We start from the raw sequence: 21,822 nt of genomic DNA, 5'->3' as shown, positions 1-21,822 counted from the left end.
ATTTATAGGAAAACTAGAATGTATTACAATATTACTGGTTTTAACTGTAGCCTACCAGACTCCTCTGTCCCTGGAGTTTTCCAGACAAGAATACTGGAGTGGGTATCCATTCCCTTCTCCAGGGGATCATCCCAACTCAGGAATTGAACCTGGATCTCCTGCATTTCAGGCAGGTTCTTTACCATCTGAGCCACCGGGAAGCCCACAATAGAAGAAACTCAAATAATATTTTTCAAAATAAAACTATGGAAACATTTAACCATTAAAACCACAGAAAACATATACAGGTGGCCCTGAAAAGCACAGGTTTGAACTGCACAGGTCCACTCATATGCAGATTTTTTTTCAACAGTAAATACTACAATACAAAACCATCCATGGTTGGTTGAATCCATGGATGTTGTTTAGTTGTTAAGTTGTGTCTGACTCTTTTGCGACCCCATGGACTATAGCCCCTCAAGCTCCTCTGTCCATTGGTTTCTCCAGGCAAGAATACTGGAGTGGGTTGTCATTTCCGTCTCCAATAGGAAGGGTCCACTGTAAAGTTACACACAGATTTTCTACTATTTGGTAGGTTGGTGCACATAATGCTTGCATTGTTCAGAGGTCAGCTCTATGTAGGGACTCCCATTTTTCCTTTTGTCTTGGGTTCCAATGTGGTTCTGTTATAGCCATGCTTTCCAGGAAACAAACTCACTCAGAAGGACAATGCAGGTAGTGGAGTGCAGTTTATTACACTGGCGGGCCCAAGGCAGAGTCTCCTCTTAGCCAAGGACCCCGACCAGCATTTGTGAAAATCTATTATACCCCATGTGTACGTGTCCAAACCCACCAGCCCAAATCCCTTGAGGCTTAAAAAGGAAGGATAAATAGTCACAATAACTCCATCATTCATGTGTTATGTGTTCAAACAGTTAAAAATCAATAAGCCCGCGGTTATATTCCAACCAGTTAATAACTGGTAAGCCTGTGGTTACATTCCGATAGATACTGTCCAGAGGCAGAGGTGATTAGTGTCTGTTTTCTCTTAACCTGGATGTGATCTTCAAGATTCCCCTGCCCAGAGTGGGTCTTATCCTTCCATTGTCATTCCCACAGGCGCTAAGCACAGAGTTGAGGGTCCATTGGAGAGCACGGACAGGCCTGAGATGGAGTTCAGGCCCTATGAATTCCTTCTTCAGTTCAGTACAGCATTATCAGTCCAATCTTTATTTAAAATTCTGATGTTTTGTTCATTGTGATATTTCATATAATTTTGATTAAAAAAAAATAAAACCATGGCTTCTGAAAAGGCTCAATTACAGAAAAATCCTGAGATTCTGAATCAAAGTGCGTGTCTTTAATCAACACTTGCAAACTTCGTACTGTGCTGGCTGAGGCCAAAGGTCAATGCTTCTACACAATTATTGGAGGGAGGAGCGAACTGTCCAGTCCATCCTGGTGTTGTAAGAAGCCCCTCTCAGGGTAAAGTTCTTAGATGCACAAAGACAGGCTTTGGTACTAAAACTGAAGACCTCATGTGCTTGAGAATCTTCACAGCTTCTATTGGACATAGTTCCTTTTTAGGAATGAAGGAAAATTCTCCCATTTTTGAGCCATTCTTTTATGCCATTCTATGAAATTTCATGTAACTTGAGGGCTTCCCAGGGCTTCTCTGGAAGCTCAGACAGTAAAGAATCTGCCTGCAATGAGGCAGACCTGGGTTTAATCCGTGGGTCAGGAAGACCCACTCCAGTATTCTTGCCTGGAGAATTCCATTGACAGAGGAGCCCGGCAGGCTGCAGTCCATGGGGTCACAGAAGAGTCAAATACTAATGAGCGACTTTCACTTTTCACTTTACGTCAATTATTTGAAATTGCATGTAACTTTATAAATATTTTTAATGATATAGTTTTGTAAATATTTAATGTTCTGCTAATTTGATTTTGAATTGTAAGTGTCAAGTATTCTCTTTTGGGTGTTTTTATGTTTTATTAGGCATGGTTATAAAGGAAAAATTGTATGTTTTAAGAATGTCTTTATGAGTAAATTTAATGTATTGAAAATAAAAATTAAAAAAGATTGTATTAAAGTATTTATCTAGCTTACTGATTTTTGGCTACCCTTTTAAATTTTGCACCCAAGGTAAGTGCCTCCACTTACTGTGGGTTGCCATTTCCTTCTCCAATAGGGTGGGTCTACTGTAAAGTTACATACAGATTTTCTACTATTTGGTAGGTTGCTGCACCTAATGCCTGCATTGTTCAGAGATCAGCTCTACATAGGGGTCCCCATTTTTCCTTTTGTCTTGGGTTCCAATGTGGCTCAGTGCACCTTACTTGTACTGAACCTCACCTTAATCCTGGCCCTAGGAGAGTCAACATCTGGAGGGCAGAGCAGAGAGTCATAAAGAAATGGGACCCTGGATGATGTCTTGAATCTTTACATAAATCTGATACTAGAAACATACTTTTCAATTTCAGAAACAGACATTTCCCTTTGTGCTTGCTCAAGCCAAATTGGGGTTGGATTTTCTCTTAATTATACTGTAAAGTGTCTTATTAATAAACACAGTAAAAAATCTTATGCATTTTAATCATCAATTTGCTTTTTAACTTAACTATATGCATGGTTAATTTTTGTTGTTCAGTCAGTAAGTCATGTATGACTCTTTGTGATCCCATGAACTGGAGCATGCCAGGCTTCCCTGTCCTTCACTATCTCCTGAAGTTTGTGCCAACTCATGTCCATTGAGTCTGTGATGCTATCTAAATATCTCATCCTCTGTTGCCCCTTTCTTCTCCTGCCCTCTATCTTTTTCAGCATCAGGGTTTTTTTTTTTTTTTTTTAATTTTTTTTAATGAGTCAGCTCTTTACATCAGGTTGCCAAAGTACTGGACCTTCAGCTTCAGCATCAGCCCTTCCAATGTGTATTCAGGATTGATTTTGTTTTGGATTGACTGGTTTGATCTCCTTGCAGGCCAAGGGATTCTCAAGAGTCTTCTTCAATACCACAATTTGAAAGCATCAATTCTACTCCTTTTCAAAAAGTGGAAACAAGACATTTCAGTGTAATAAGTGTACCATTGTTTATTTATCACCCTATTGATGAACATGGAAGTTGTAAAAAATTTTTTTACTATTGCCACGATGTAGCAATGAATATTCTTATAGATATATCTATAGGTTTTCATGTGGAAGGAACCACCAGCTCTGGGGGCTGATCATTTCTTTTTATGTTTTCCAATCAATACGAAACTACTATATTTTAATATGATACTGATTTTCATTTTTTTTACCTTTGAACATTTGTATATACATATATTGGCCATTTTTTTCTTGTAGCATGAATTGTCTATTTTGATTCTTTGCATATTTCCTATTTTTTCTTATTCATTTATGCCAACTTTTAGTATTCACAGGCTTCCCTGGTGGCTCAGACAGTAAAGAATCTGCCTCCAATGTAGGAGACTTGGGTTTGATCTCTGGGTCAGGAAGATCTCCTGGAGAAGGAAATGGCAACCCACTCCAGCATTCATGCCTGGGAAATCCCATGGACAGAGGAGCCTGGCAGACTACAGTTCATGGGGTTGCAAACAGTTGGATACAAATGAATGACTAACACTTTGATATTTAATTTTAGTGTATGTATGTATGCTTTGTAACTTTTTTCCCTAGGATTTTTATTTATGCTTGACTACATTTTTGCATAATTAAATTGTTCAATTGTTACTGCTTTTGAAATATGATTTTATTATCTCAGGAAGAACTTTCTAACCTCCCAGACATTTTCTTTAATTTTTTCTTAAGGTTTGAATTTTAATTCTTAACATTTTTGTAGGTTTTAAAACAAGTACATCTTTAATTTATTCGGAATTTCTGTTTTTTACTGAGATGGGAACTGATTTTATTTCCTTAACAATAATAATGTAGTCCAACAGCCCAATACCATTGATCGAATAGGTCTTCCTTTCTTCACTAAGTTACAATGCTACTTTGTCATATTCCCTCCACTCCCTTTGGTTTCTCCTGTGTGCAGGATCTTAGTTCCCTGACCAGGGGTAGAACACAATCCCCCTGCAGTGGAAGGGTGGAGTCTTAACCATTCGACCTCCAGGAATTCTCAATTTCATCACATTTGAAATTCCAAATATAGGCATTTCTAGTCTCTTTATTAAACAGTACTCATTTGCTCAATAACAGTAACTAGTGTTTAGTTTTTCTATGCCAGGCAGTTTATAGAAAGTATTTAATTTAATCTTTGCAAAATAAGAATGAATAGTTCATTTCACAGATATGGCTACATTTTTGAGATGTGAAAAACCTGCTCTTTGTTAATAATCAGAAAGTTGGAAAAAAAAATCAGAATTTGAACCTGAGGAAGGCTTCCCAGATGATAAATATTTAAACTTGGCTTGAGCAAAGCTATGAAGATTGGAAAACTCAGATTTAGTGTGGAGAGTGGATTATGGTCTAATTCAGCTGTGCTAGAATACCTAAAGGGGACTGAAGCTGGAGAAGAGAGTAATGGGATTGTGGAAGGCTTTGCATGCTAATCGTTATATAGCTTTTCACAAAGATGGCGCCAAAGTTGAAGAAGGAAGCCTCTGCTCCTCCCAAAACTGAAGCCAAAGCAAAGGTTTTGAAGGCCAAGAAAGCAAGGCTGAAACAAAGTTCACAGCCCCCCCCCCCACCCCAAACACACACAAAGATCCAGACATCACCCATTTTATGATGACCCAAAACACTGAGGCTCTGGAGGCAGCCTCAGGAGAACACCTATAAGGGGAAGCAAGCTTGATCACTATGCCATCATCAAGTTCTCTCTCACTACTGAGTCAATCATGAGGAAGATAGAAGAACATAACACACTTGTGTTCATTGTGGATATCAAGGCCAACACATGCCAGGTCAGACAGTCTGTGAAGAAGCTCTATGACACTGAAGTGGCCAAAGTGAACACCATGATCTGGCTTGATGGAGAGAAAAAGGCATATGTTCCACTGACTCCTGACTATGGTTTGTTGGATGTTGCCAATAAAATTGGGATCATCTAAGCCTAGTCCAGCTAGCTAATCCCAAACATATATATTTAAACATTATATTTAGATTATCTATCTAAATCTATATGTCTATGTATATTGTTGTTGTTCAGTCGCTGAGTTGTGTCTGACTCTTTGTGACCCTATGGACTGCAGCGTGCCAGATTCTCTGCCTTTACTGTCTCCTAGAGTTTGCTCAAATCCATGTCCTTCGAGTCAATGATGTTATCAAATCATCTCATCCTCTGCTGCACCCTCTTCCTTTTGCCTTCAGTATTTCTTAGCTTCAGGGTCTTTTCCAGTGAATCAGATCTTCACATCATGTGGCCAAAGTATTGGAGCTTCAGCATCAGTCCTTCCCATGAATAGTCAGGGTTGATTTCCTTTAAGATTGACTGATTTGATCTTGCAGTCCAAGGGACTCTCAAGAGTCTTCTCTAGCCCCATAATTCAAAAGCATCAGTTCTTTGGCACTCAGTCTTGTTTGTGGTCCAGCTCTCACACCTGTACATGACTACCGGAAAAACTATAGCTTTGACTGTTTGGGTGAACCTTTATTGGCAAGGTGATGTACTGCTTTTTAATATGCTGTCTAAGTTTGTCAAAGCTGTCCTTCCAAGGAGTAAGCATCTTTTAATTTCATGGCTGCAGTCACCATCTGCAGTGATTTTGGAGCCCAAGAAAAGAAAACTTATCACTGCTTCTACTTTTCACCCTTCTTTTTGCCTTGAAGTGATGGGACTAGATGCCATGCTTCATTTTTTTGAATGTTGAGTTTTAAGTCAGCTTTTCACTTTCTTCTTTCACCCTCATCAAGAGGCTGTTTAGCTCCTCTTCACTTTCTGCTTTTAGAGTGGTATCATCTGCATATCTGAGGTTGTTGCTATTTCTCCTGGCAATCTTGATTCCAGCTTGTGATTCATCCAGTCTGGCATTTTGCATGATGTTCTCTGCATGTAAATTAAATAAGCAGGGTGACAATATACTCATGTTGGCAATTTGATCTCTGATTCCTCTGCCTTTTCTAAATCCAGCCTGTACATCTGGAAGTTCTCAGTTAACTTACTGTTGAAGCCTAGCTTGAAGTAAGTATTTTGAGCACCACCTTACTAGCATGTGAAATGAGAGCAATTGCCTTTCATTGGGATTGGAATGAAAACTGACACTTTTGAGTCCTGTGGCCATTGCTGAGTTTTCCAAATTTGCTAACATATTGAGTGCAGCACTTCAACACCATCATCTTTTAGGATTTTAAATAGCTCAGCTGGAATTTCATTGCCTCCACTAGCTTTGTTTGTACTAATGCTTCCTAAGGTTCACTTGACTTCACACTCCAGGATGTCTGGTTCTAGGTGAGTGACTACATCATCGTAGTTATTCAGATCACTAAGACTGTTTTTTTTGTATTGTTCTGTGTATTCTTGCCACCCTGTCTTAATCTCCTCTGTTAGATACTTATTGTTTCTGTCCTTTATCATGCCCATCCTTGCGTGAAATGTTCCCTTGATATCTATAATTTTCTTTAAGAGAAAAAAAAATATATATATACTTTCCTTGGTGGCTCAGCTGACAAAGAATCCACCTGGAATGTGGGAGACCTGGGTTTGATCCCTGCATTGGAAAGATCCCCTGGAGAAGGGAATGGCTACCCACTCTAGTATTTCAGCCTGGAGAATTCCATGGATTGTATAGTTCATGGGATTGCAAAGAGTCATACACAACTAAGTGACTTTCACTTTCACATATATATATATATATGTATATATGTATGTATATATATATATATATATGTATGTATGTATATAATTATGTAAGTGTTGTAAGAGGAAACATAGAAAGATTTTTTTTGTTGTTGTTTTGAGCATACCACCCAGGCTGCAGTACAGCTGGTGGCTGTGGAAAGGTTGAGGTTGGGACGCTAGGAGAGGAAGAGACTAGATTATTTATGAAGCTATTGCAACAGAATGGGTGAAGGATGGCCAAAGCCTGACTAGAAGCATGTAAGTGAGAATGGTAAGTTTTGTCTGTATTCTAGACATTGCTGAGTTGTGATCAGGAACCTATGTCTATATTTATGTTTGCAGTGCTGGGCTAGGAAGTGAAAGCCTAACATTATATATGCTAAGTTAAGGCATTAGTGATTGATTTCATTATCTAATGTTCAACTTTAGTGAAACTTATGGCTGATTCTGCTCAATGACTCCTAATTTCTGTGGTCTTCATAGACAGACTCCAAAAGCAGGCATGTTTGGTGCTAACCTCACCACCTTCCATCTCATTGTGTTTGTTCTACTTGATATACTAGGACTGAAGAACTACCACACCTGGCTCTCCATCCCCTTCTGCCTGCAGTACATCACTGCAGCCTTGGGAAATGGAGCCCTCATGCCTGTTGTCCACGCTCTCCATGAACCCTTCATATGTCTTCCTATCCATGCTGGCTGGTACTGACATTCTGCTGTCCACCACCACTGTGCCCAAGGCTCTTACTATCCTCTGGTTCCATGCTGGGGAGATTGCCTTTGATGCCTGTATCACTAAGATGTTTTTCATCCACGTTGCCTTTGTAACTGAGTCAGAAATCCTTCTGGCCATGGCATTTGACTGCTACGTGGCCATTTGTACTCCTTTGAGGTACACAGCCGTCTTAACTCCTCAGTTCAGTTCAGTTGCTCAGTCATGTCCAACTCTTAGTGACCCCATGGACAGCAGCACATCAGGCCTCCCTGTCCAAAACCGACTCCCAGAGCTTGCTCAAACTCAAGTCCATTGAGTCAGTGATGCCATCCAACCATCTCATCTTAACTGTTACTGCAATCATAAAAATGAACCAGGCAATATGGGGACGGAACCCTGGGGCAGTTTTCCCTATCATATTCTTGCTGAAGAGGCTGCCATACTGTTGAGCCAATGTCATTCATTCCCCCCTCATACTGTGAACTCATTGGGGGTAACCATATTGGCCTGTGCTGGCATCACCATCAATATCTGGTACGGCTTCTCAGTGCCAACGGCATCAGTTTTGGTATATGTTGCACTCATTGATATTTCCTACACTTTGATCCTCCAAGCTGTGTTTAGACTTCCTTCCCAGGATGCCTGGCACAAGGCTGTCAATACTTGTGGTTCCCACATTGGATTCATTCTATTTTTCATCCCATCCTTTTTCACTTTCCTGACCTATCACTTTGGCAAGAACATTCCCCACTATATCCACATCCTTCTGGCAAATCTCTATGTGTTAATTTCCCCCATGCTTAATCCCATCATCCATGGAGCAAAGACCAAAGAAATCATGGACAGTGTGGCTCACATGCTATCTGTTGTGGGAAAGTCTTGAGAAAGCTCCTGGCTCCTTTACAGTTTTCAAAGCAACAGGAGAAAAGAGAACTTACCAAGTTTCCAAATTTAGATGCTATAGTGTGTTGCAGAAGAATGCACATGGGCTTTGGAATAAAATGCATCTGGATTTAAATCCTGGCTCCCTTACTTTCTGATTTTTGACCATGGGTAAATCCCCACTTTTTGGAAATTTAGTCCTAACCTATAAAATGAAACATTGTACCTAGGCTCTAAAGCTTAAATTAAATCTGTAAACAACATGGTACATTGCTTAGCATTTAGTGGACTCTCAATGTTAGCTATAATTCTAACTTGAAGTTTGTTGCCTGAGGAAGATGTTTTAGATTTCATGTATATGAGATTTCCAATGTTTCCAGAGGTTCCTCTACTTCCTGCTTACCTTCCAAGAACATCATCACCTCCAGCACCACTGCCATCATAATCACGAGTTTATTTTACAAATCAAATTAGATAATGAATATTAAAGAGTATTTTAAAAATTATAACTGTTGGAGTATGGAGGTTCCTTTAAAAACTAAGAGTACAGCTACCATACAACCCTGCAATCCAACTCCCAGGCATATATCTACAGAAAAACATGATTTGAAAGGTTACATGCAGCCTCATATTCATTGCAGCACCGCTTACCATAGCCAAGACATGGAAACAACTTAAATGTCCATTGACAGCAGAATGAATAAATATGAAATATGAAGCATTAGAGTGAAATAAGTTAGACACAAAGACATGTACTATAAAGCTTACATGTTGAATAAAAAAAACCAAACTCATAGAAACAATGGAATTGTGATTACCAGTGTTTGGGAATTGGGAGAAATGGAAAAATGTTGGTTGATGTGTACAAACTTCGTCTCAAGACAATTAAGTTCTGGGGATCTAATGTACAATATGATAACTATAGCTAATAGTGCTGTATAATACACTTGAAAATTGCTTACAGAGTAGATCTTAAATATTCTCACCACACACAAAAACTGATAATCATATGTTGGGGTAGAGGTGTTAGCGATACTATAGTGGTGATCACTTTGAAATATATGAGAGTATCAAGTCAACATATTGTGCTCGTTGACTTACATAAAGTCATGTAAGTTTATACATGTGCATAAACTTACACATGTTATATGTCAGTTATATCTCAATAAGCCTGGGAAAAAACACTTGGAGGAAAGCCATCAGTAGTCATTCAACCTACAATATCATCATTTTTTCCTTTTCTGTGTGAATGGCAAGTAATGTTTAATTGTGTCAAATAACTAAAAATCTGAAGTTGTATGCTTACTAATACAGTCACCAATTTTCATAATTTTTGAATAATGAAAAGCATATTTAACTAACAGGATTTAACGTAGATTAAATGAGATTGTGTTTGGGGCAATTCTTAAGCTGCCAAGTACTTTATAGAGTATTACAATTATTCTTATGCCCCCTCCAGATGGATACATGAAAGCAATTGGGTTAATCTGGAAGCCTCTTCAGTGAATTAATTCTCTTCTGCTCCTACACTTTGGAGTCTGAAATTGCTGATCATTGGTGGAAGAGTCAACATGACTTGTTGGAAAAGAATGCAACTTCTCTTCACACAGCTATCTTTAAACACAGCTCTCAAGTCCACCCATCCTGGCTTAAGGGATGATTACTTGAGGTTTTCTGCTTTCATATCCTGCTCTACATTAAACTGCATATTCTGAGTGGTCACCAAATGGTTCCTACCACTGCTCCACAGCACTGGAGAATCTGTCTTCCAAGGAGCTGATGATACCCATGTGTGAATTCATCCACAAGCCTCATGAAGTCTGTCCTCAGTACATAGTCCAGAAATAAATAAATAAATAAATAAATATATATATATATATATATATATATATATATATATTTAGAGAGAGAGAGAGAGAGAGAGACCCTAAATTTATTGTCCTGTGAGTTATTCACATAGAATTTGCTAGGCAGCACTGGAGTTCAGAGTCCTGTTCTAGACACACTGACTTTTACACAGGTTCAGTGGAGAGAGAAAAATGGTAAAAATTCATTTAGACCCCCCCTCCCCAATCCCCTACCAAAGGCACTTGGAATTATTTGTCCAAGCTTTGAATTTTATTGCAAAAATTTAAAAATTACTCCTTTATGGACTGTATGTGCTTCCCTGGTAGCTCAGTTGGTAAAGAATCTGCCTATAATTCAGGAGACCCAGGTTCGATCCCTGGGTGGGGAAGATCCCTTGGAAAAGGAATGGCTTCCCACTCCAGTACTCTTGCCTGGAAAATCTCATGGACAGAGAAGCCTGGAAGGATGTACATTCAATGTAAAATTTCTTCTATTCTCTTTCAATTTCATCAATATCCTAGTTACATATGGTAATAGGGTTGTTCCCAGTGTACAAATGAGAGAAAAAAGAAGGTTAGATAAATTGCAAAGACACCGTTCTTTGTTTTGTGTTGCACTTAACCAAAATAAAACACAGGTTGTAAGTAAAATTGGAGCTTACTATCTTACCAGATTGAAGAAAGACTAAGAAACTAAGAAGGGTAAGGATATGAAGTATAGTCAAGGCTATGGTTTTTCCAGTAGTCATGTATGGATGTGAGAGTTGGACTATAAAGAAAACTGAGTGCAGAAAAATTGATGCTTTTGAACTGTGGTGTTGGAGAAGACTCTTGAGAGTCCCTTGGATTGCAAGGAGATCCAACCAGTCCATCCTAAAGGAGATCAGTCCTGGGTGTTCATTGGAAGGACTGATGTTGAAGCTGAAACTCCAATATTTTGGCCACCTGATGCAAAGAGCTGACTCATTTGAAAAGACCCTGATGCTGGGAAAGATTGAGGGCAGGAGGAAAAACGGATGACAGAGGATGAGATGGTTGGATGGCATCACTGACTCAATGGACATGAATTTGGGTAAACTCTGGGAGTTGGTGATGGACAGGGAGGCCTGGCGTGCTGCGATTCATGGGGTCGCAAAGAGTCAGACATGACTGAGTGACTAAACTGAACTGAACTGAAGGATATGAAACCATGGGAAGTATGGGAACTAGCCCCCTCCATTTGTCATCTGTTTTTCATCTGTGTGGCAAAACACTTGAAACAAATATAATATTATAAATCAACTGTACTTCAATTAAAAAAATTCATGACAAAAAGATGCAGATAGGTCTAGACTGTTGAGATCATCTTCATCCACTCATCAGGGAAGGTAATATTATATTAAACTACAAAATGAAGAGATTTTGGGACAGGTGATCTTATTAATTTCTTCCAGAAAGCTTTGTGTTTTCAATACAAATTGGCTCCATATATAGTGAGGGAGGTCAGCCTTTGTCAAGCCACAGAAGAATTTGTTAACATTCTTGGATTTTTTACTATGCTGAATGAAAATCTGCTGCTTTCACTGTTAGACAAGCATTTGGCAGCATTAAAAAAAATTGCTTAATTCACATACTATAAATTTACCCTTTTAAAGCATATAGTTCAATAGTTTTTAGTATAGTCACAGTTGTGCAACTATCACCCACTATCTAATTCCAGAACACTTTTGTCTTCACAAAAATGAATGTTACCCATTAGCAATTATCATCATTCCCTCAGCATCCCAGTCACCAGCAAACACTTGTCTACTTTTGTCTCTATGGCTTTGTTTATTATGCACATTTCATATATATGGAATTATGCAATATATGACCTTTCATGTCTGGCTCTTTTAATTAGCATAATGTTTTTAAGGTTCATCAGTGTTGTAGCATGTAACATAGTGTCAGTACTTCATTCTTTTTTGTTGTTGAATAATATATCAGTATATGGCTATGCCTTGTTTTGTTTATCCATTCATCAACTGATGGGCATTTCAGTTATATTCCATATGTGCAACTTTTAAATATAAATTCGTCTCATTGAAAACAATATGTTTAGTTCTACTTAGGCGGGAACTACTTCTTGTATTTATTTTCATTTATATTACTTAAAAAAACATTTATCTATTTGGCTGCATTAGGTCTTAGGATTTTTCATTGTGCACAGGCTCTCTAGTTGTGCCTGACCCTGTGATAACTGAGAAGTTTTTCTTTGCATAGTCCTCTGGCTGGATCGCCTCACCATTCAACAAGGATTGTTAGAGCTCAGCCTCATCTCCTTGGCCTTGTTCCAGATACAGCTATTAACCCTTGCACAAGTGAAGAGACTAATGGAAGATCAAGACAGGCAGGGTGAGAAATCCGGGGATAGTGAGCCAGAGTATAGTCCAGGCCAGAATCCTAGCGGGGTGGGCTGCCTCCCCTGACTCCCCTCCTGGTGTCTTGGTATTGGCTGGCTTACTTACTACTTCAGAGGCGCCGTGAGGCACCGTGACGCTATCGTTAGGTTGGTGCGTCATCAGGGCTGCTTCCCTGCCGTGGCTGCTGCTGCCTCTGCTTAGCTGTGGCTCAGAGCAAATCTATCCCCCTCCCTACCACTCCTGGGGTTTGGGGGCTACATCACAGCCGTGAAATGACCTGATCTTGCTCCGACCCTCCCTGGTTCACTGCTTGAGGCATGTTATTGTCTCACTCCAGGAGGAGGGACCCTTGGTGACTTTGGGGGTTTATCTTGGTCATCTGTGAACCATCCCTTTCAAACCTAGTCTTGGGAGGCAGTACCACCAGATGAACAGTTCTGCCAGGTTGAATTGTAGGTATAAGCTGTGTTCTTAGGAATTTCCTGGCTGTCCAGAAGTTAGGGCTCTGAGCTTCCACTTCAAGGGGCACAGGTTTGATCCTAAGGTCCTGCATGGCTGGGAAAAAAAAGATGTGTTCTCCCTTCTCCTCACTCATTCTAGCAAGTAAAGTCAGTTTTGTTATAATGTGACACATGTTATATTAGGAAATCTTAAAAATCACCATATGCAAATCCCATATGAAATCCATAGGATTTATGGAAGAATGGAGTTAGGAGCACAGTACGCAAAAGCTTTGTCAATGACACGTTAAAAAAAAGAGAGAGAGAAAAATATAAAGAGTACCACTGAATGTGAAATTCAGTTATGCTCAAATTGTTTCAAAACATATCACTGGTTTTGCGACATATTTGTGTGTTCAAACCAAGTGACACAGCAGAACTGAGTGTATGTATCACTTTCTCCTCTGTCAACAGACTTCCTCTCTCCCATATCATGCACCTCAGTAAATGACTGTCAACTTAAAAAAGCTTTGTTCACATATTTATCCCTAGGTCTTTCCATGGTACTTTCCGGTCTCATTCCTCTGTCCTCAGGATCTGCCTATTATCTTCTAAGCTGCAGTGAACATGGGGGTACGGGTGTCTTTTCAAATTAGTATTTTTATTTTTTTTTGGATAAATACTAAGAGTGGACTTGTTGGGTGATACATTTGTTCTATTTTTAATTTTTTGTGGAAACCCATACTGTTTTCCATAATGGCTGCACCAATTTTCATTTCCTCCAACAGGACGCAGGTATCACCTTTTCTCCACATTCTTGCCAAAACTTTACTATTTCTCAAATTACTTACAAGTGAAAGTGAAAGTCACTCAGTTGTGTCTGACTCTTTGTGATCCCATGGAGTATATAGTCCATAGAATTCTCCAGGCCAGGATACTGGCGTGGGTAGCCTTTCCCTTCTCCAGAGGATCTTCCCAATGCAGGAATCAGACCCAGATCTCCCACATTGCAGGTGGATTCTTTACCAGCTGAGCCACAGGGAAGCCCAAGAATACTGGAGTGGGTAACCTATCCCTTCTGTAGTGGATCTTCCCAACCCAGGAATCTATCTGGGCTCTCCTGCATTGCAGGTGGATTCTTTACTAACTGAACTATCAGGGAGGCTCACAAATTTTGAACTATTTCTCAGATTGCTTACAAAGGGACTATTTATTAGGATGTGGTCAGTAAGAGAGCCTGGATCCTAAATGTAGTTTTCTAGGGCTCATAAATAACAGCACATGTCACCACCTCTAGCTGTGAAGGGTTGAGTGGCTGGATTCCTGAAATAGAGAGTTGGCATAGAGAAGGTTACCTCTAGAGGAGCTTCTTTTTTCAGGTTGATTTTGTTGAATTTATTCTATCTTTTCTGGTGTGAGTTATGTTTGTTAACATTTATGTCACTTTTTCATGTTGATTTTCCTCAAAAATTTTGTATTTGGTAGTAAAGAAAAACTGCACTGAACAGGATGAGCAAATGGAAGTTGATTTTATTTGATACTATTGCCAGCAGTGGGGGAGACAACACAGACCAGGTCTAGATACTCAGTTCTCCTAAAACAAAAAGTGAAATTGGGCTGGGGTAGGTGTCAGGAGGGAGAAGGCAATGGCACCCCACTCCAGTACACTTTTACCTGGAAAGTCCCGTGGATGGAGGAGCCTGGTAGGCTGCAATTCATGGGGTCGCTAAGAGTCGGACACGGCTGAGCAACTTCACTTTCACTTTTCACTTTTGTGCATTGGAGAAGGAAATGGCAACCCACTCCAGTGTTCTTGCCTGGAGAATCCCAGGGATGGAGGAGCCTGGTGGCCTGTCATCTATGGGGTTTCACAGAGTCGGACACAGCTGAAGCGACTTAGCAGCAGCAGATGTCAGGAGAAATGGGTTTCAGCCCTGGGCTGAGCTAATGGAAAAGTAGTGGAGGACTTTAGGGAGAGGTTGATCAATAGGATTTGTCATGCATATGGAGTTATTCCTGAGATTGCAAAGGCTTTTGTCTTGATTAGGCCATCTGTGCTTGCTAATTGCTGCTCTTAGAAGTTAGGCTCCATAGAGGCTGAGAGATAGGGTGCTATCTCCTTTGATGTTTATATTTTAGGAGAAAGTTCCCAGGCCTTGAGAAAGACATTTCTAGGTTGTAAAACTGAGAGAAGATTGGGAGAAGATTTATTTATATGGCAAAAGGGCAGGGAAAGAATTTACAAGTTTTCTCAAGCAAATGTCCTAAGAATAGGGAGGCTAGATGCTAACAGGGAAGAAATCTGTCTAAAGTTTAGACCAAGTCATCTTGGTCATTGGCTAATTGTTTTTCTTTTTAGTTGGTAATCTCAGAATGCTGCTGTATTTGTTTGATGCAACCTGTTGTTGGGGAGGTGTGGGGTGTGCCAGGGGTAGATTTACACGTAAGCTTCTTTTCCATGTCTCATGGGGCATGAATATTTGCATCCATTTGGGTCGCCGTCCTATTTTCTGACCCAGTCACCACTATTCTGGAACACTTATCCCTCTTGCCTGACTTTTGACTCTCTTCTTGGTCTAACAGTGTGTGTGCAAAAGGCTGTCCTGCCTACCTGCTCCTACTTTGCTACCCATTAATCAGCAAGTTGATTTTCCCATGCCCCCCTGCTCTTTTAGCATCAGACATTTCTAAATCTGAATCAGTATTATGTTTGTGGGAGTCCTTTTCCATGTATCTTTTGGGGTTCCATTCTTTCCGATTATTCTGTTATAGATGTCTTTCTTCTTTTGGAGTTTCTTTACATCTTCTTTTTTTAAAATGGCTCTGCATTTGTTTTGCATCGTGTTATAGATCGACTTACTATTGACTATCTTGTCAGTATTGCTAGGTGTTAGAGTAGAAAGAGGAGGCTGCCGTGAATGCTGAATTTGTCATGTGGATTCAGAAATCTTTGAAACTTATTTACTCTGGAATCTTTGAGACCTTCTTTATGGCACATTATGTTATATATTTCTGAAAATATTGCATGGAAAGAATGTGATGTATATTTTCTGTTTTCAGGAGTTAGTTTATTCAGAATGTATTCAAAACCAACTTTCTATAACATTCCACCATCACAGAGGCTGGGAATGTAAAAGACTTAACTTTTTAGTCTTTCTTGCAATCAGATCTGAACAACAGACTCGTTTCTGGCCAACCAGGTATGAGTAAAAGTCTGTCGAGACTCCCTTTTAAACAACTTCCTTCTTGTCTGGAATGTGGAGATGAATGTGGAGTAAGGTATCTATAGTTTAGAACGACAGAGCAGAAAGTCGAAAGAGCCTGATTCCTTCACGTCACAATTGTTGCTGTTATTCAGTTGCTAAGTCATATCTGACACTTTGCAACTTCACGGACTGCAGCACTCCAGGCTCATCTGTCCCTCACTGTCTCTTGGAGTTTGCTCAAATTCATGTCCATTGAGTTGTTGATGCTATCTAACTATCTCTTCCTCTGCCGCCCCCTTCTCTTTTCGCCTTTAGTCTTTCCCAGCATGGTACAACAGTGTGGCTTTAATAATTCTGAACTGCCTGACTGTGGTGTGTATGTGTGTGTGATGAGAAAAATAAACTCCAATGGTTGGCCACTATTATCTGTTGTCTCATATACAGCCAGACACAACCCTAATAGTTTGTTACCTAAAGTTAAGGAGGCACATCTCTCTCCTTCCTGATGTTCTGTGCCATGTGCTGGCTAGTCCTTTGCCATAACACGGCTGTTCACTCTTCACTCACTCTCCAGAGTTGGAAGACACTTTTAAGTAGGAGTGTCTTAATCTGAGCAGTTAATGAAAAAAAAAAAGTTGAATAGAGCTCAGTCCTTTTCTCTCTCCTGGTCTCTAGACCATGTGTCTCTCTGGCTCTCAGCCATGTGGAAACCCCGGTTTTAGAAGTCCTATATCTGCAGGGAATCTGCAGTTGGGGAAGGGCAGTTTGATTCAAGAAATTGCTAATATTCGGCTAACTGACAGCATATTGAAAAAGAGGGTTTGCAAATCTATAAAATTTAGTCATTCAAATACATGTTTTTATTGTATTTTCCTTTTTCTATTTGCAACCAAGGCAGACTTCTGGGAAGATATCACTATGCACTTAAGAAATAAGGAATTATGCTTCACCTACTTGAAGGTGGTGTATCTACACATATTATTTAGAATTTTTCTGCTTAAGAGATTTGTCTATTCTCCCTTACATATTTATTTATTGGGTCATTTGTTTATATCAGAATGGGGTCATGGATATTTATTTTGTACTTTAGTTATAATCCAAAACTAGAACTTCTGACCTGTAAAGAGCTTTTTATCATCACTCCTATCCTTACAACAACAACAACAACAAGCTGAAAAAAAGGAAATTCAGTGATTTTTCTTGGACTCATCAGAGAATTGACATTGCAGGGTAACTTCTACCCCCAAATCTGGGGGGACAGGTAAAGACAGAGAATACAGAGAATCTGGCTAATAGAAGCAGAAGCTACTGGAGCCATAAGCAGGTAGGAAGACTTCAAAGGTAGTTTAGACAAATCCTGGAGGATGTGTGTGGACTAGGATGAAAATGAGAAACACTTGGAGCTTTAGTCTTAGGGAGGCTCCACACTTTAAATCCAGCAATTCTAGCAGATTCTTATAGTAAAGATCCAAGAATGGGTTGTGAAATAAGCCCAGAACATGCTCCATGTTAGAGGCCTCCTCTCCAGGGGAAAAGACTTTATTAGAGACATATCTTACCTGGAGTGGGGGGTATTTCTCTGATTCCAGGTTGTTGGTTAGTTCTGTGATTTCAGTTCTCTGATGGGTCCAGAAAAACAGTTGATTTTTAGTTTGTTCAGGTTCATCTTGATATAAGGATGGGAGTGGCAACTTCTAAGTTCTTTTTATATGTTGGAACAGAAAAGAAATCTGAGTTTTCTTTGACACTCAGATCTTAGCCACATAGTTTTTACTAATTTGCTAGTTTTCCATTCTCCTTATACCCTTATTCTACCTGGGAGCCTTTGTCTGAATTATCCTTATCAGCCTATTGGTAGAATTGGAAATCCAATCTCTTGGATGGTAAGATTAGAAGAAATTCCAGTACTTTTGGGATTTATTTTTCCCTCCCCCAAATGTTAAAGGATCTCAGGGACTTAGTCCAAGCATATGGAAAGAGAAACAGGCAGTTTGACCCATGCATTAGTACACTGCTTTTTATCAACTGCAATACTTCTGCCCTGGGTGTGTGGGAACACTGTTAAAAAAACAGGTGAAAGCAGATGGTTCATAGATAAGCCTTGCCCATAGATACAATAAAGCCTTTCTATTTAACTCACTCTGTCAAGGGAAGATGATTCAATTCCTTGAATATTCATGGCCTAAGTTTTGCTTGGGTTCCAACTTCACTCTACAACTTCCTTCCTATTTGACCTTAGGAAAGTTTCTCAACTTTCTTACCTCATCTGCAAAATGTGTAAATAACAATGGGTCTTGCTTTACAGGGTTGTTCTGGGAATTAAATGAGTTAATATTTGTGAAATGTCTATGTACCATGCAAAATAGGTGAATTAATTTGAATTGATGATCCTAGTAATTGTGATATTAAAATTTTGTCCCAGAATGACTGGGCTCCAAAGCCTGTGAGCTTTCAATACCTATGATAACTTCCTGCTATTTAAAGCTGGCTCACTTCCTAGACATATTCTCACCCAGAGCAAACAACCTTTGGAAGCCCACTCTCAACTCCTGGGTCCTAAGGGCATACACCATAGGGTTAAGGGCTGGGGGGATGACACTATGGAGCACATTGAGAAGAACAGGGATGATGGGAAACTTTCTTCCTGCCAGATGGGTGACAGATACTACAATAATAGCAGTGTAGAAAAAGAGAATGAGAGTGAGATGAGAGCTGCAGGTACTCAGGGCCTTAGATGTTGCTTCAGCAGAGTTCAACCTCAGCACTGAGCGAATAATCAACATGTAGGAAGCAAAGACCAGACCCATGTCACTCCCAACCATAAACCAAGCCAAGGCCAAATGGTAAAATCTATTAATAGTGATGTCATCACAGGCCAGACTGGTGACCCCCAAGTTAGAGCATAGGCAGTGGTCAATCTCATTCCTGGAGCAGTAGTGTCTCTGGGCAGCAAGTACAGGCACTGGGATGACCAGTAGGCCATTCCTGAGCATCATAGACAGTGTGACTTTGATCACAAAAGTCTCAGTGACTATGGAAGGGTACTGAAGGGGATAGCAAATGGCTACATACCTATCCACAGCCATGCAGAGGAAGATGCCTGACTCCATGCTCATGAAAGAGTTAATGGCATACATCTGAGCAAAGCACTCAGAGAGACCTATGGTCTTGGCATTAAACCAGAAAATGGCCAGGATTTTGGGCATGATGGTAGTAGCCAGGCCAATGTCCACTATAGCCAAGATACCAAGGAGGTAATACATGGGCTGGTGTAAAGTAGAGTCATGTTGGATGGTGATCAAGATGAGGAGATTGGCACCAAGAGCTAAGAGGTAGAGTAGAGCCAGGGGCAGGGAGAGCCAGTGTTGCCAGCTGTGAATGCCTGGAAACCCCATTAGAACAAATTCAGACACTTGAAACCTTGAGCCATTGGTTATAGTTAGGGTAGCATCCATGTCATGGGATGTCTTCTTCTCAACATTTATCTGTGAATTAAGGGAAAACAAGAATAGGTTGCAGTTAGCCCAGTTGAGGGTCAAAATTCGTGTAGAAGTATATAAGATTCACCAACGACTCAGTTCTTTTTAGCTTAACATGTCCTCAACTTGCTTGAGGCCCTTGGAAAAAGTTCAGATAAGAACAATGGAAGAGCCAAAACAGATTCTAAGATAAAGCTTTTAGCAGAATAAAATTGAAGATTTATGGCTTTGTTTTCTTGAAATTTTGAGTAGTTATTTTTAATATGTGGGGGTTATGAACACAAAGCAGAACACATATGCATATGTAAAGAATCCAAACTTTCAGGAGGTAAAGTTTAAGGGCAGAAGTGTTTTCCCTATTCTTGGAGACCTCAAGAAAGAGAATAAGCTACAATGAGAACCTTGCTTTTCTCTAAACAGCACCTAAAGCTGACAAATTGTTTCTGACAAAACCCATCTCATTTAATCTTCATTAAACAGCTGTTGCTATTCACACATGCGTAGAGGATACAGCACTTAAATGATTAGTCTAGATAAGAATCATATATTGAAAACACTAATAGGTGATAAAGCTTCAGCAAAATTTTAACCTTTTGCATTTAATTTCAGCATCCTTTTCATCAAATCATATCCAAAAGTTCAATACCCTTTAGGAATATCATTTCTTCCTGTTTTGATTATGAAAGTAATGTTAAAGATATACTTAAAGCAATATTTTTATTTAAAAAAATTTTATTAATTTAAAATTTTATTTTTAATACAATTTAAAAAGGTTACTTTCCACTTACACTTATTACAAAATATTGACTGTATTCCCCATGTTGTAAAATACATCCTTGAGCCTATCTTACCCACAGTGGTTTGTACCTCTCACTTCCCAAAATCCCTACATTGGCCCCCCACTCCACTACTGGTAACCACTTGTCTGTTTTCTATATCTGTAAATCTGTTAAAGGAATATTTTTGAATCATCAATTTTATTAATAAAATATATAAAGAGAGAAAATTACCAGAAAATTTCCATCTACTTCCAGATTTTTGTGTGGTATTGGTAGGAAGTATGGAAGGCATTTACTGCACACATTTAGACTTTTTTGTTTAAGTAACTTCATGTCTTACTATTGGTCCTGTATTACTTGATCTTCCTTGTTCTGACATTCTTGATTTTGTTCATTCTTGAATTGTTGTATAAAATACTCAACTGTTTGCACCAAAAACTGTACATGGGCATTAAGTTTTGGAATCCACTAATATCTTAGATCCTTTTTGCTACCTTTATCTGTGAATACTACCTTACCTTGCCAAATATTTAGGTGTCAATATTTCCTTTCCACGTCTCTGTCTTTGCTTCATTTGATGGCATTAAGTGTAAGATCATGGCTCTATCCTTCACCATCTATGTGTAGAATGAGTGACCATGCCATTTATAGATTATAATAAATGTATATTTCCCATGAAATTGATGAAGAAAAATAATATAGTTTCACTTTTAGAAAACAAAAAATCTAAAAAATAACTTTAAATGCAAGTAACTATAAATCATAATCTCAACAAAGGTAATGATGTTTAACATTTAAAACATCATAAAATGCTGTTTAATTTTCAGCATTTTTTTGCTATCTTTGTATACAGAGGAAATTTCACATAAGTAGAGTCCTTTATTCTGTCCTTTTTCTTAATATAGTACATATAAATTTCCTAACTAATTGGAGAACTCTTTAAAAGCATTTTAATCTTAAAAAATTTATAAATTATAAATTTATTTCCCCTAGCTTTTGTTTGACTTTACATGTATATGTATGTATTTTACTTTGATGCTTATATTATTTTCTTTTTTTTTCTATGTGTTTTCAGCTTAATTAGAACTGTTTCACCAAAAATTTATGGAAGGTATCTATCAGAAACTGTAAATTTCCCAAATTCATATGAAAAAAATTTGTCTGTATTTACATTATTCTGGGGGAAGGGTCCATGTAGCTTTCATAAAATTCTCAAAGCATTCCTTTTTACAAACAGGAAACAATTACAAGAAATTATTCTTTACTCAAAATTTTGACCAATTCACCTCTTATGACTTTCCATTTTTTAATGGTTGACCTTCTGGTTCT

The 21,822-nt window shown here is 39.0% G+C and overlaps 1 protein-coding gene and 2 pseudogenes across 1 annotated transcript; 2 read left to right on the top strand and 1 right to left on the bottom strand.

Moving 5' to 3' along the window:
- The first annotated feature begins 4,559 nt into the window (after positions 1-4,559).
- Positions 4,560-5,037, top strand: LOC136176022 (large ribosomal subunit protein uL23-like; annotated as a pseudogene).
- A 2,229-nt stretch (positions 5,038-7,266) lies between these two features.
- Positions 7,267-8,362, top strand: LOC136176023 (olfactory receptor 52B2-like; annotated as a pseudogene).
- A 10,362-nt stretch (positions 8,363-18,724) lies between these two features.
- On the bottom strand, positions 18,725-19,690 carry OR56B4 (olfactory receptor family 56 subfamily B member 4). The gene has a single exon (XM_065945433.1). The coding sequence runs from the start codon at positions 19,688-19,690 to the stop codon at positions 18,725-18,727; it is 966 nt and encodes a 321-aa protein (XP_065801505.1).
- Positions 19,691-21,822: the final 2,132 nt, after the last annotated feature.

Source organism: Muntiacus reevesi, chromosome 9 (assembly GCF_963930625.1).
Source record: "Muntiacus reevesi chromosome 9, mMunRee1.1, whole genome shotgun sequence".
Lineage (NCBI taxonomy): Eukaryota > Metazoa > Chordata > Mammalia > Artiodactyla > Cervidae > Muntiacus > Muntiacus reevesi.
The sequence above is the reverse complement of the archived record's forward strand: the minus strand, read 5'-3'. Positions and strand labels throughout refer to the sequence as shown.

Coding starts and splice junctions, on each gene's coding strand:
- OR56B4 (XM_065945433.1), bottom strand. CDS start 19,690: ATGGATGCTACCCTAACTATAACCAATGGCTCAAGGTTTCAAGTGTCT.